General features: G+C 34.0%; 3 protein-coding genes across 3 annotated transcripts, besides 2 other annotated features; 1 reads left to right on the top strand and 2 right to left on the bottom strand.

The window, feature by feature from the left end:
* Positions 1-3,850: part of a mobile genetic element that runs on past the window's edge.
* Positions 3,851-7,660: 3,810 nt separating this feature from the next.
* On the top strand, positions 7,661-8,831 carry TVAGG3_0970920 (pre-mRNA-processing factor 19 family; the record flags this gene model as incomplete). The annotated part of the gene is made up of 1 exon (XM_001300758.1): positions 7,693-8,667. The coding sequence occupies one exon, from the start codon at positions 7,693-7,695 to the stop codon at positions 8,665-8,667; it is 975 nt and encodes a 324-aa protein (XP_001300759.1).
* A 655-nt stretch (positions 8,832-9,486) lies between these two features.
* TVAGG3_0970910 (intracellular protein transport) lies at positions 9,487-10,998 on the bottom strand (the record flags this gene model as incomplete). Its single annotated transcript, XM_001300759.1, has 1 exon — positions 9,487-10,998. One exon carries the CDS (start codon positions 10,996-10,998, stop codon positions 9,487-9,489), a length of 1,512 nt encoding a protein of 503 aa, XP_001300760.1.
* Positions 10,999-11,141: 143 nt separating this feature from the next.
* Positions 11,142-11,774, bottom strand: TVAGG3_0970900 (uncharacterized protein; the record flags this gene model as incomplete). Its single annotated transcript, XM_001300760.1, has 1 exon — positions 11,213-11,752. The coding sequence occupies one exon, from the start codon at positions 11,750-11,752 to the stop codon at positions 11,213-11,215; it is 540 nt and encodes a 179-aa protein (XP_001300761.1).
* Positions 11,775-12,300: 526 nt separating this feature from the next.
* Positions 12,301-12,710: part of a mobile genetic element that runs on past the window's edge.

Below are 12,710 nucleotides of genomic sequence, written 5' to 3'. Positions count from 1 at the left end.
CCTTTAGCTGTAGGTATGTTGACTCGGATATTGACATTTGCCAAGGTGTGCAATTTTTGCCAATTGACCTCTGAGAAGTGTACCTTGTCTTCTCACACCATACTCAAGATACTTCATTTTCTCATCTGTAACCAGACCAGAGTTCCTGAGACATGTAAGAATCGCAAGGTTCATTGAACTAATGTTTCAATTGAATAAGTAATTCCATACCTTGTCAAGTCAATGTCAGACCATTATTTCTAAACGGGAAGTATCCAGCAATGTTGTCTGAATGCTTAGGGTTAGGTTGGTACCATTCGAACTTGACACTTGCAATTCCTTCATTGCATTCAAAATGTCTGAGTCGGAGTCAACCATTTGTTCTCTCTTTGTAGTCTTGAAAGCGTCAAGAAGTTTTGCGGCTGTTTGTTCATTGCCATGTGCATAGTAAATGTGACCACCTCAAATCTGTTATGGTCAATCTGAGATTGTGTCCTTTCTTATTTCCGTCTTGTATGGCAGCAAGTACACCCATGAAGCCTTCTTTGTTCTTTCCTTCGTCAAAGTTTACTGTAAAGGTTCGACCAGAAGTAATTTGATTTCTAACTTCACGGTACTTCTCATATGCATATCTTGTTCTTTCCATGGGAGCATTGTGTGTCTTCACCTTTTCCTTTTTTCCTTCTCAAAGGATGCAATTGTTCGTCATGTTTCAGTAGAATCTGGCAAAGCCGTCGTGTCCTTCAACTTGAGGTTCACTAACATCGAAAGGCATGTCCATAAGACGTTCTTCTTCTAACCTCTCTAGTCTGTTTGGATAATTTGCACGTGCTGTTCACAATCCATTTCGTAGCGAAGACAGACAATTTGTCATAGACTTTTATGGGTCTTCCCTTCCTATATTTAAACTTCTTCGAAACTCTCCAACCATAACTTGGCAACTCTGCTTTTATTCTAGCAGATTTTCTATCCATTCTATATGGGGGCATTTTTATAAAAATAAAAAAATATTTTTTTCTTTACTTTACATAACCGCCTGCTGCCATAAGTCTTTGACGCCAACCCATACCAGCTAATGAAGGTTGACTTGGTTTAGTTTAAACTAAACTTTGGTTTTGGTTTATCTTCAGTTTTTGGTTTCTCTTCTTCTATCTGTTTTTCGTCACTTTTCGGTTCCTTTGACTTTACCTCACTTGCAGGAACAGTTGTGTCGTCAACATCTTCATAAATATCATATGCCATTTGTTTTTGTTTTCCTTTCAACTTTTTGTGTTTGTTGTAAAGTTTAGAATATTTCGACTCTAAGTAAATGAGATGTTCTATAATGAACTGTTGTTCAGTGAAGTAAACTTTTCCATTGTTGTCTCGAAAGCTCCTTCAGACTTCAATATTTTATTTGTGAGAGTCTGTTTCTTTTTTGAGATACTAGCCGTTCCATTTTTATGAAAAGTGACTTTGTAGTTAGGGTTTGTATTTCCAGACCTGGCACTTTCTATTATTGAATTTTTCTCTTCATCTGTAAGTTCTTTGACAGGTTTTGACAATGGTTCTGAACTTTTTGTTTGTGGTGTCAAATCTACCGTTTCAACTTCTTCGGTCATTTCATCTCAGTAAAAAATTTTAGTTTGGTTTGTTTTCAACTGGTTGTTGTTGTTTTTTAGTCGGTCTAAAACTTCCTGAGGTTAGGAAGAACTTGACAAACACGTTGTGTAACTGCTGGAAGCCGACAAATCCATCTTGAACCCATTTGTCTCAATGCTGTATTGTTCATTTCATCTCAGTAAAAAACTTTACATTCCCAAGTTTGAGGTGGTTGCGGTTGGTTATGTTTACCCACTGTTGTGCATGGTTATATCCTCTGTAAAAGAATCTTTCACCTTGGTCCATATAGTGTCCTGCTTGGTTATAGTAGTCATTTGCTTTGTTATAATAGTTTCCTGCTTGTCTTCCTACATTGTCCATCCATCCTTGAACTTTTCCTCTTGTTTCAGGATTTGGAATAAGATTTGTTGCATCTCGTGCTACATCCCAACTCTTTCTGTACAGTTTGTATAATAGGTTGTGCTTTCTCTTTAAGTTATACTAATGTACTCAAAATCTTCCTTCCAACTCCAAATACACCTCTGGCTATGGTTCCACTGCGGGCAAAAATCTAGATGCAACTCCTGTAACGCGCCAAATAAACCCATTTTTATGGGTTAAAAAATGACGAATCCAAACAAGGACCCCTATGTTTCTAAAGCGACAAAGAAAGCACTCATGGTAAAAATCTTTAGTTCAACACCAAATGCTTGGTTTATGGATATCTTGGAAAAACATTCCGAGGTATAGAGAAGATGGACCACCATACTGGCTATATATTGTCGGTCAAAACACAAGATACTGTGAAGCCATACCATTACAGTCCAAAATATTTTAGATATCTTAGCAGCTTTGACAATATTCGTTGACAAATACCATCCAACAAAACTGACATCTGACTGTGAAGTTCTTTCAAATCAGACGATGTAAAAAACTATCTGCGTTCAAAAAATGTAAACCAATATTTCATTGTCGACCAAAACCATTCTGCTCTTGGTGTCATTGACGGTTGTATAAAAATGTTAGAGACTTAAACCAACCACAAGTGGTGAAGCAAATGAAATGTCATATGACGACAAATATAGACATTTCTCCATGGCAAAGATGAGACAAGTTTTAAATATTTACAATAGCCGTAAACAAAGGTTTGGGAACCACTCCCCCAAGAAAATGAAAACAACCCTGACTTAGAGAAGACTAATATATTAATAATTTAGTCAAAGAAGACAAACAAGAAAGAATGCCGGGCTTCAAACTTCAGAAAGGTGACAAAGTAAAAATAGAAATACCTAAACGCGACCCATATGAAAATACTATTGACTATGACAAAAATGGGAACCCGACAGGTACTCACATTCGTGTTCGTAAAATAGAAGAAAGTATACAAGAGAATATTATGAAGTTTTAGGCAAACATGGCAAAATGTACAGACTGCAAGCAGAAGAAAAAACTACTATTGCCAGACCTCGTTTCAAACTTGTCAAAGTTCAAGGTGGTATACTTTCAAAGACAGTTCCTAACAAATATAAGACAACTCTGACGAATATGCTAAAGAATGTGAACATGACGACTAAGCATTTCTATACCATGCGTAAACTGTCATGTAAGGTGGCATGTAGTCTTTACTTTGTCCCGTTGTTTGCGTATACCCGAACGCGATGTGTATGGTTTCCATCTCCCTGAGTGTTACCCCAGAAACAATTTATAAGCAAACTGAACGTCGTCTTTAACATCATATCCTTTACCTTTTTTCATTGCTGACAAATCCCAAAAATTATGCTTATGCCAACCTGCTTGAGATGTACTTAAATCTATGTAGTGACTGTGCGCAGGTAATTTTCACCTGAAATCGTTTTACTTCCCCTGTTTCCTTTGAAGAGTTTGCACAATACAAAAACCTGTCGACTATTGAGTCCAAGTTCCAAAACCAAGTACTACTTCTGGTCTGGTAGAGTTCATTGACGTATAAATAGAGCCTATAGGATATAATGTTTGAAGTATTTCGTCTTTAATGTTTGAGCTCTGTTTTGTCTGCTTTCTTCTCATATAAATCTTGAGCAGTGAATTTAATATTATGTTCATCCTTCATGACATAAACATCTTTACATCTAATGTTTCTCATCGTCGTTATGTCGTCATCCGATGTTAAACCTTGTGGAAAGTTAGGAGGTTTCCAATATAATATCCCCACGGTTTCTTCAACCGTTCCTTCAATATTTTCTATACAACAGTTGTAAAACTTGTATGTGTATGTTCCAACGTCACTTTTCCTGTTTAAGGTTTCTTGTAAGTTTGTTATATTGCAATGGTATGTGTATGTCCAACGTCACTTTTCTTGTTTAGGTTTCTTGTAAGTTTGTAATATCAGATATAGAATGTGTATGTGTTTTTTGTGATATGTTCCTTCATCGCATTTGAAAATATATTCTTTTGTTGCATCTACATATCTCACTATCCATGTCGAGTCTGTTTTGTATTCTTAACTCTGTAAACACTTTCTCAAGCTCTTTCACTGTTGTCATCTTCCATTAAAGCTCTGTCATGACTTGAAACGTTTGTGTCCAACATATCACAGTTTCTTTGTCAGTTTATTTTCAACGTCATCTTTTGTTGCATATGTTGCATCTGCTCTGTCATGTTCTTCTTGAACTTTTTTCAATGACATATGTTTTGTCGCTTTGTTGTCAACATCTGCTTTCAAAAGAAGTTCTTTTATAGGTTTCTCGTTTAAAGTTCCTTTTGTTGGATTTATACAAACAGTATGGTTCTTATTGTCTTGAACAGAAACTCATCTGTCATTGGGTTTAATGTCAGTTTTAAGTTCCTTCTTTCAATGACTCAGATATCTTAGAATAGTTTGAAAAGTTTGTTGTGTTCTTATTTAGAGCTTGTATAATGAGTTGTCGGTTGTGTTGTATTTCTCTCATAGATGCTGTTTCATTTGACATTTTTATTCAAGATAAATATGCTTTCAATAGAAAAAGAAAATTCAAGAGTTGCTACAACTAAACCATTAGATGAACTTTTTACGAATGTCGGTCAAAGTTTGAGACAGAGACCGTAAAGCATGAAGGCTATCGTTTTGACTACCCGTTAAGATGGTTAAGAGACCCATCTGTCACAAAAGCTATTGGCTTTCGTAGAATGAAGTTCATTTCAGAAGCCATACATGGTTTCCCATTTACAGTCGGTTTTGAAGTTCGATACTATAACAAAGAAAAACGTACGTATGAGAAATTTGAACAGGGAAAACTTTTACAAGTGAATTTGCTTGTAAACTTAGAAACAACTCTTCAAGCTTTTCAAGAAAAAATAAACGACATCTATATCGAATATGCAAAGCAGTATAACATTGACGAGGAGAGTACCATATCGATATTATATATGACAGGAAAAATGCAACTGTTAAAATCAATAGAATAGAAGACCTTGGAGAAAACGTTTATATTTCTACAAAATATAACAACTTGGCATGGTATGATTTCTGAGGATGTTAAATCAGCCTGCAGAATATCCAGTACACCGGACTTTTATGAAGTCGAAAAACCTAATGGAACATATAAAAATTTTCGACCCAGATGCTATTATCGTTCATGCTTCATTTTCTGGTGCACAAAATCTTTCTTATGTCTGATGAATGATTTTTACGAAAAACCTACAAAGCTATATGAACCACCAAGTGGAAGTATTTCAGACTTTCAAGTATGGTTTACAACAGATGGAAGAAAAAGAATAATTCCATTATACCATGGGTTTTACTTAGAACTTAGTTTCATATAACAACTACTATCGAACGGTAAAAATATAATTTTTTAATACGGTTGAGGTGTTGGATTTGGTTGCCAACTAGACTGTGGTGCAGGTTCAGGCTGTTGTATAACAGGAGTTGTTCTTTCTGGTTCAGGGTCTTTAGGTATAATACCAACAAACTGACCTACCCTTTTACCAAATATTTTTGACACCGTTCCAAATTCCTCTTCCGACAGATTTTATTCCATTCCATATACCTCTTCCAACTCTTCTGAAGAAGTTTCCAATACTACTGAAGAAACCCATTTTTATATGTAAAAATCTAATGTCCGCCTAGTCTCTTACGTTTCCTGTTGAGTTCCATAGCATTCTTTAACTGGAGCTCATACATTCTTATTCTCCTCTGGTAGAAAACTATTCTGGGTCAACTCCTGTGTTCGCGTCATCTGCATAAAGTTGTTTATATCCCACTTCGGGTTTGTATAAAACTCTTCCATCTCATATTTGCATACCATGGTGGCAAACCTAACGCAGCGTATTTGACATGGCAGTTTGCATTTGTAATATCTGTTGGCACTTGACCATATTTGCCATTGCAGTTTGTATTCTAACTTCATTTGGAATATTCTCTGGGTTTGGTTGTCCAGGTTGCTGTGCATTTGCTAAGTTCTGTGCGTCCATTTAATATTAGATAAAAATATCTCTTACGAGTACATATGCTGAACATTTGCAGGCATTGGTTCATCTTCATATTCTCTTGTCTCTTTCTGCCACGTCAAATAAATAAATGACACAATGGAAAAAACCTAAAACAAGTAGTCCTATTTCAAACCACATTTACTTACTAGTAAAATTTCTTTGTTATGACACTTTCTCCGGTTTATAGGACCTCTCTCATATTCTATCTTGTCATATCTAAACTCATAGTCATGTATGCTCTAACAATCTCATAACGGTTTCCAAACCACTTTTATCGGATGTAAAGTAAAAGCATGGACAGTTATGTAAAACGTCTAAAGTTTCTAAAGAGTCTTCAAAGTCCAGTCTACTTGGTATTGAAATCCCATGTGTTATAGAACGGCGGGTCCACTATAAAGAAAATATTTTCCTTGTCTTTATATTTTTCATACAACTCTGTCCAATGACATCTCACAAACTCTATACCCTCAATATATTTTTCTATGTCCTCTTTGAAAACATTTGTATAGTTAAGATATAAACTTTTGACATAAGTGTTTCAATGTCATGACTCTTATAGAACCACTATATAATAGTCTAGCAGATATACTATCCCAGTCTATATATTCTGCTTTTTTCAAAACCTCTCTCACAATATTTTTGTTATCTAATGGTATACGTTCCATCTTACCTATAGGTATCTTTTCTTTTAACTCTTTCAATATATTGTTTGTGTCTGGTATATGTTTGAGACGGTCCATATAGTTGTCGAAGTCATTGCATATAATCTTTGAGTCTGGGAATATTGTATGGCACAAATGGGATATATAGAAACTTCCACCGAACAAATCTACAAATGTTAGACCATTCGGTAGTTTCTTAAGTTCTCTCAATAGAATATCTTTACATCTACTCTTATTTCCAAAGAACGGTAACGGTGGTTTTGTAAAATTCATTTATATATAATAATAAAAATGTTTTTTCCTGAAAAGTGACAGAAAAGTGACAAAACATGAAAACATATATAATTTGTGAAAAGCGACACATTATATAATGTTTTCGACCCAGAAGAAGGCTTCTCAAAGTATACTTCCTTGGAACGCCTGTAACTTTTCCTGTAGCGACGATAGACCCTTACTTGTCCGGACAAAGTTATACTAAACATCTTCAGGGCTAGAGGGCACGAAGTGCCTGGAGGCCCCACACACCTGACCTAATATCATATCATACTCATCTATAAAATCATGTATCTTAGACAAAAATTTTCCAAATTTATGAATGATTTCAAACGAAATTCGAAATCACACATGCAAAGTTTGAGATATATGTGTTTTCACATTATGATCACTAGCAATGTTTGGATATTTGTGTCTTTTCGCTTAATATTGTTATTTCGGTTTTGACTTGAGATAAAATCTCATATTTAACAAAATTCAAAGAAAAATTGTCGGTATGCTTAATAAAGCATCACATACAATCATTGCGTTTTCTTACTGTAATCGTAATCAAATACATTTTTAATTATATAAACTTTTGAATTCAATCTTTATAAAATACAGATTGCATTCTGGATAGTTTTAATATATTAGGATACACGGTCGCCTATGAAGAATCCCATAAGATTAATAGAGAATAGAAAGAATTTTGTCACTTTTAATTTTTAACGAGCACAATTTTCAATCAAGTTGTCACTTTTATATTTTTATGCTATCATTTTCTCCACTTCCAAAATGGCCTCCTCTAAATTTAGAATCACAAATATTTGCTGTTCGTGCCGCAAGTGATAATTCATATATTGCTGCGTCATTATCAAATGGACAGATTGCTTTGATTAGTGGAACAACTGGAAGGCTTTCGTTTACATTAAATACATCTCAAGAATCATTCCCATCAACATCTTTAAGATTTCATCCTAAAAATCCTCGCGCAATACTCACGGTTTCATCTGAAGGAACAATTAGCGAATTTTCTACAAAAACTTCACAGGCAAAATGCACTTGGTCAACCACAGAGAAGGATAATCAGATATTTTCTCTTGATGTCAGTCCTGATGGTGATAAATTTGCCACGGCAGGACTAGATAAATCGATTCGAATTTACGATTACGAAACTCAAAAAATACTAGCTACGTTATCGAAATCTCAGTACAATGCGGACTCCAGAGGCCACACAAACAGAATATTTTCATTAATTTTTGATCCAACTGATTCAAATATTCTAGTTAGTGGCGGATGGGATGACACAATACAATTCTGGGATCTCCGCATTAAATCCTCCGTTAGATCTCTCTTTGGTCCTCATATTTGTTCGGATAGTATTGATATTCACGGAAATAACTTAATTGCTGGTAGCTGGAGGACTCTCGATCAGTTACAGCTATTCGATACGAGAACATTTACGATGACTGCGAATATTAAATGGAATAAAGTTCCATCCGAGCATAGTGCGCTTATTTATACGGTTAAATTCCATCCGAGTGGTGAATTTTTCGTTGCTGGTGGTTCTGGAGAGACTTCTGTTCGCGCATTTTCAATAAAATCTTTCTCTCAAGTTGGAAAGCCAGCTAACTTTAATTCGCCGATATATTCTGTCGCATTCAATAACAATGCTGATTCTATTTTCATTGGAACTCAAAATGGAGAAATTCACAATTATGGTATTCAATTTACCAGAAACTGATATTTCAATAACAAATTGAAGCATTTTATCCATATTTGTGGTTCTGTTTTGTTCTTTATTCTACATTTTCTTTATTTTTTTTAATAATTGTATTTGAACTGATGAAATATGTAGAAACCTTATATAATGTTCTTTAAAAGTACTTTCTTATAACTAGTTTTGCAATTTTTTCTAAAATTAAAAATATAAAACTTAATCATTTTTCTTTAATGGAATGAAATCACTCCTCTCTGACTTTGATCGAAGAACTTAATGGGAAAATTTATCCATTTTTGGTATTAAGAAAAAAAAATCTCATTTTCATTCAATCATATCTAATTACAAGCAAAATATGAATAGGAAATAAGCATCTTTTACGAAATCATCAAAATTAATTTTTTTTTTTTTTTTTTTTTTTTTTTTTTTTTTTTTTTTTTTTTTAATTTTTTTTTTATAAAGGTAGTTTTACGAAATGATATCTTTATTAAATTATAAAGATATAGAAACTGGTCTTAAGCATTGAAATTTATTATAGAATGTGACTGTTTCTTGATAGTAACCGTTATGAAATTGATTTTTCCATATTTGAAACAGATATCTTAAAATACAAATCATTAGGATTATTAAAGTGGACAATTCTGGAGAAAAAGTACAAGAAAAAAAATCCCCAAGGTAATAATTAATCAGAAACAATATCCTTGAGATACACGTCATATAAATGATTCCAAGGTAATTATAAGTCAGAAACAATCTCCTTGAGATACAGTTCATATAAATTAAAGTAAATAAAGATTCTTTTTTTAATTTTACTGAAAAAAATTCTAAATAAAAATCTTATTTTTATTCAAAATCAGGAATAAATATAACAGGAGGAGAAGGTGGTGGCGGTGGTCTTGTTGACCATACAGTCTTACGCATTTTTTCATTATCACTCTTTACCATTGTATCGAGAATTTTCGCTCTTTTCTGCACGTCTTGGTTTTCATCAGAAAGACACATATCGAGCAGACGACGTCCGCCATTTTCGCCTCCGATATCAACCATTCTTGCCGCTAGAAGTGCTCCTTCTGTTTTAACTTCACGAGGAAGTTCGTTGTACTTTTCTGTCAAAATTTTAATCATTGCATCACCTAATTCTTTGTTTTCCCTGCAAGTATCAGAGAAAACAGCAACAACTGGAGCACGCGGACCATCCAGTTCGAGAAGTGATGCAAGAAGAGCTTCTCCTGCCTCTGTTTTAGCAAGTATTGAAGCGTAATGAGAAGCAATTTCAGCTACAGCTCTATTTCCGCGTTCAAGGAGTTCTTTGATTGCTTCTGAGAAGTTATTCTGGCCTAGGTAATGAGCTGCGAAGGAATTTCCGCAGTTAAGAGCCCATCTTAATAAAATATCTGGAGAACACTTTGGCCCGAGGTGTCCTAATATCTGTACTGCAAGATGCTCTGCATGCTCGCATTGTTGAGGAGGAAGGAAGTGGCTTGCGTAAGGAATTAGCAAATCTGGGAATTTTTCCGCAATTTTTTCTAAAGCAACAAAAGCGTGAACGGAAATAACAGGTGGAGAATATAAAAGACGTATTAATGGCTGTATAGCAACTTCTGGCTCGTCCATAAAGTATTGTGCTGCTTCAATTACAACTGAAGCGTTTTGGCTATGTAAAAGAACTGACACTACGCTACGTGTAGACTTTTGAGATGATCGTAAGTGATGTAATGCACGAGATTGAGTCCATGGATCTAAAGCAAGCATAATTGGCCAAATTTTATCGGCTGCTGCTACAATAAGTTGTACTTCATTGATAATCTCACATGCAAATATAGCACCTGAGATAACTATTGTATCTGCTGATCCAAGAGCGGATTGTAGCTGACGTTTAACTGCAGGTCTTTTTTGTTCGCATAGTTTAACTAATTTGGCTGATCCGATAAGAGTTGCTTTTCTAACATATTGACTATCATCGGACATTCCAATTTGAAGTAATTTATCTATAATTTGAACAAGATCTGGATGATTTAAACTTGTAAGTGTCTTGACAGCACGCAATCTGCGTGATTCTCGTGGTGATTTCATTGCTGTGTATAAAGAATTTACTGCTTGCAAGCAGGCATCGCTATCTGATGAAGAAAGTTGTATCATTAGCATTTGCGCCAATATTTCGACTTCATCGCGCTCATTTACAACATGTTGTGCTACTAACGGAGCAAATTGAGATAAATTATACCCGCGAGACATTAATCCGCAGAGAAGTCTGAGTGATACTTCAATAGAGGCATCATCTCGTGACGAAAGACATTCCCTAATACTTGAATAGTACTGTGAAATCACGTCATTCGCTTTACTTCCCACCGACATTTTTGACAATTTCGAAATCAATCAAATTTGACATTGATTTGGCAAATTGTCAAAATAGTTGAGGAATGAAGGAATTCACAGACTTTTTCCAAACAATGGACTGATCAGTAAAAAATAGTCTTTGAATTATTTAATGTAAAGCATATTTCAATGGTAATAAATATATTTAATCAAGTTTTACCTAAAAATTATTGAAATAATAATCAATTTCATGCTAGTTTTTAAGTACATTGGGATTAATACATGGAAAGCATGTTGGTTCTGGCGGAAGCTCGGGAATTGCATATTCTTTATCGTATCTCTTTTTGAAGTTCAGCCTGTTGATTATCAACTTTCTAAATTCTGATAGGCTTTGTGTTGTATAATCAGTTTGAATTGATTTATTAAGAATTAAGCTGATACATGTATAAAATAAATCTAATATTTCTGGTGCTGCAGTAAATGTGAGCATGTCCTTATCTTCGAACTTCAAAGTAATGAATTTTGTCTTTTTATCATCTGCTTCTTCCATTTCAATTTCTTTGATTTCCTTTTTCATAGAATAATGATCCTCTTTTATATCAAGCATACGCCAATTAGCTTCCTGAAGCGCAATTTTAATCGGTATGGCTTTTTTCCAATTTGCTGATTTATTTCCATTTCTTAAATGGCGAATTTCAATATCCTGCATGCAAGAAGATATTATAAATCTTTGAAAGTAAAAATGTGGATCCATTCCTGCCTTATCATAATTGGATCGATTGCTTCCACTCATCCTAAATTAAAAATGATTTTACCTTGTGATTGAATTCAATTTATTTATTCCAAATGGAGTTTTTGATCATGGGAATATATTTTAGGAGTTAAATAATTGATTATGAGCAAATGACGAAATTATTTTTGATTGAAATATGTGTTCATGAAGTATATCTGGAATTTTTTGCAAAACAGCATCCCTGATGTGTAACCTAAGACTGCGAAATCAAATTTATTTTTGATTCATGAAATTTCTTAACTATTGATTATGGACTCGTGTATTTCACTAAACTCAGTACACTTTATTTAAAAGGAATGATACACTAAATACTCGTCTCCAAATTTATTTTGAATTACATCTTCAATTATTTCAATCGAATTCAATTCATTCAAATTTTAATTCAATTGAACAAATATATCTTATGTAAGGTTTTTATTGGTATTTATTAAGTAATTAAATTCAATGTAAAGCTTTCAATTTTAACAAGGTTTCTTCATACTTCCAAGTCCATCAATTTTTGATATTTTTAAATTGAATTTTAAATAACAATAACAAAACTCTTCATTAAAAAAAAAAAAAAAAAAAAAAGGAAGTGGGGCTTCCAGGCACTTCGTGCCCTCTAGCCCTGAAGATGTTTAGTATAACTTTGTCCGGACAAGTAAGGGTCTATCGTCGCTACAGGAAAAGTTACAGGCGTTCCAAGGAAGTATACTTTGAGAAGCCTTCTTCTGGGTCGAAAACATTATATAATGTGTCGCTTTTCACAAATTATATATGTTTTCATGTTTTGTCACTTTTCTGTCACTTTTCAGGAAAAAACATTTTTATTATTATATATAAATGAATTTTACAAAACCACCGTTACCGTTCTTTGGAAATAAGAGTAGATGTAAAGATATTCTATTGAGAGAACTTAAGAAACTACCGAATGGTCTAACATTTGTAGATTTGTTCGGTGGAAGTTTCTATATATCCC

Source organism: Trichomonas vaginalis, chromosome I (genome assembly GCF_026262505.1).
Source record: "Trichomonas vaginalis G3 chromosome I, whole genome shotgun sequence".
Lineage (NCBI taxonomy): Eukaryota > Parabasalia > Trichomonadida > Trichomonadidae > Trichomonas > Trichomonas vaginalis.
The sequence above is the reverse complement of the archived record's forward strand: the minus strand, read 5'-3'. Positions and strand labels throughout refer to the sequence as shown.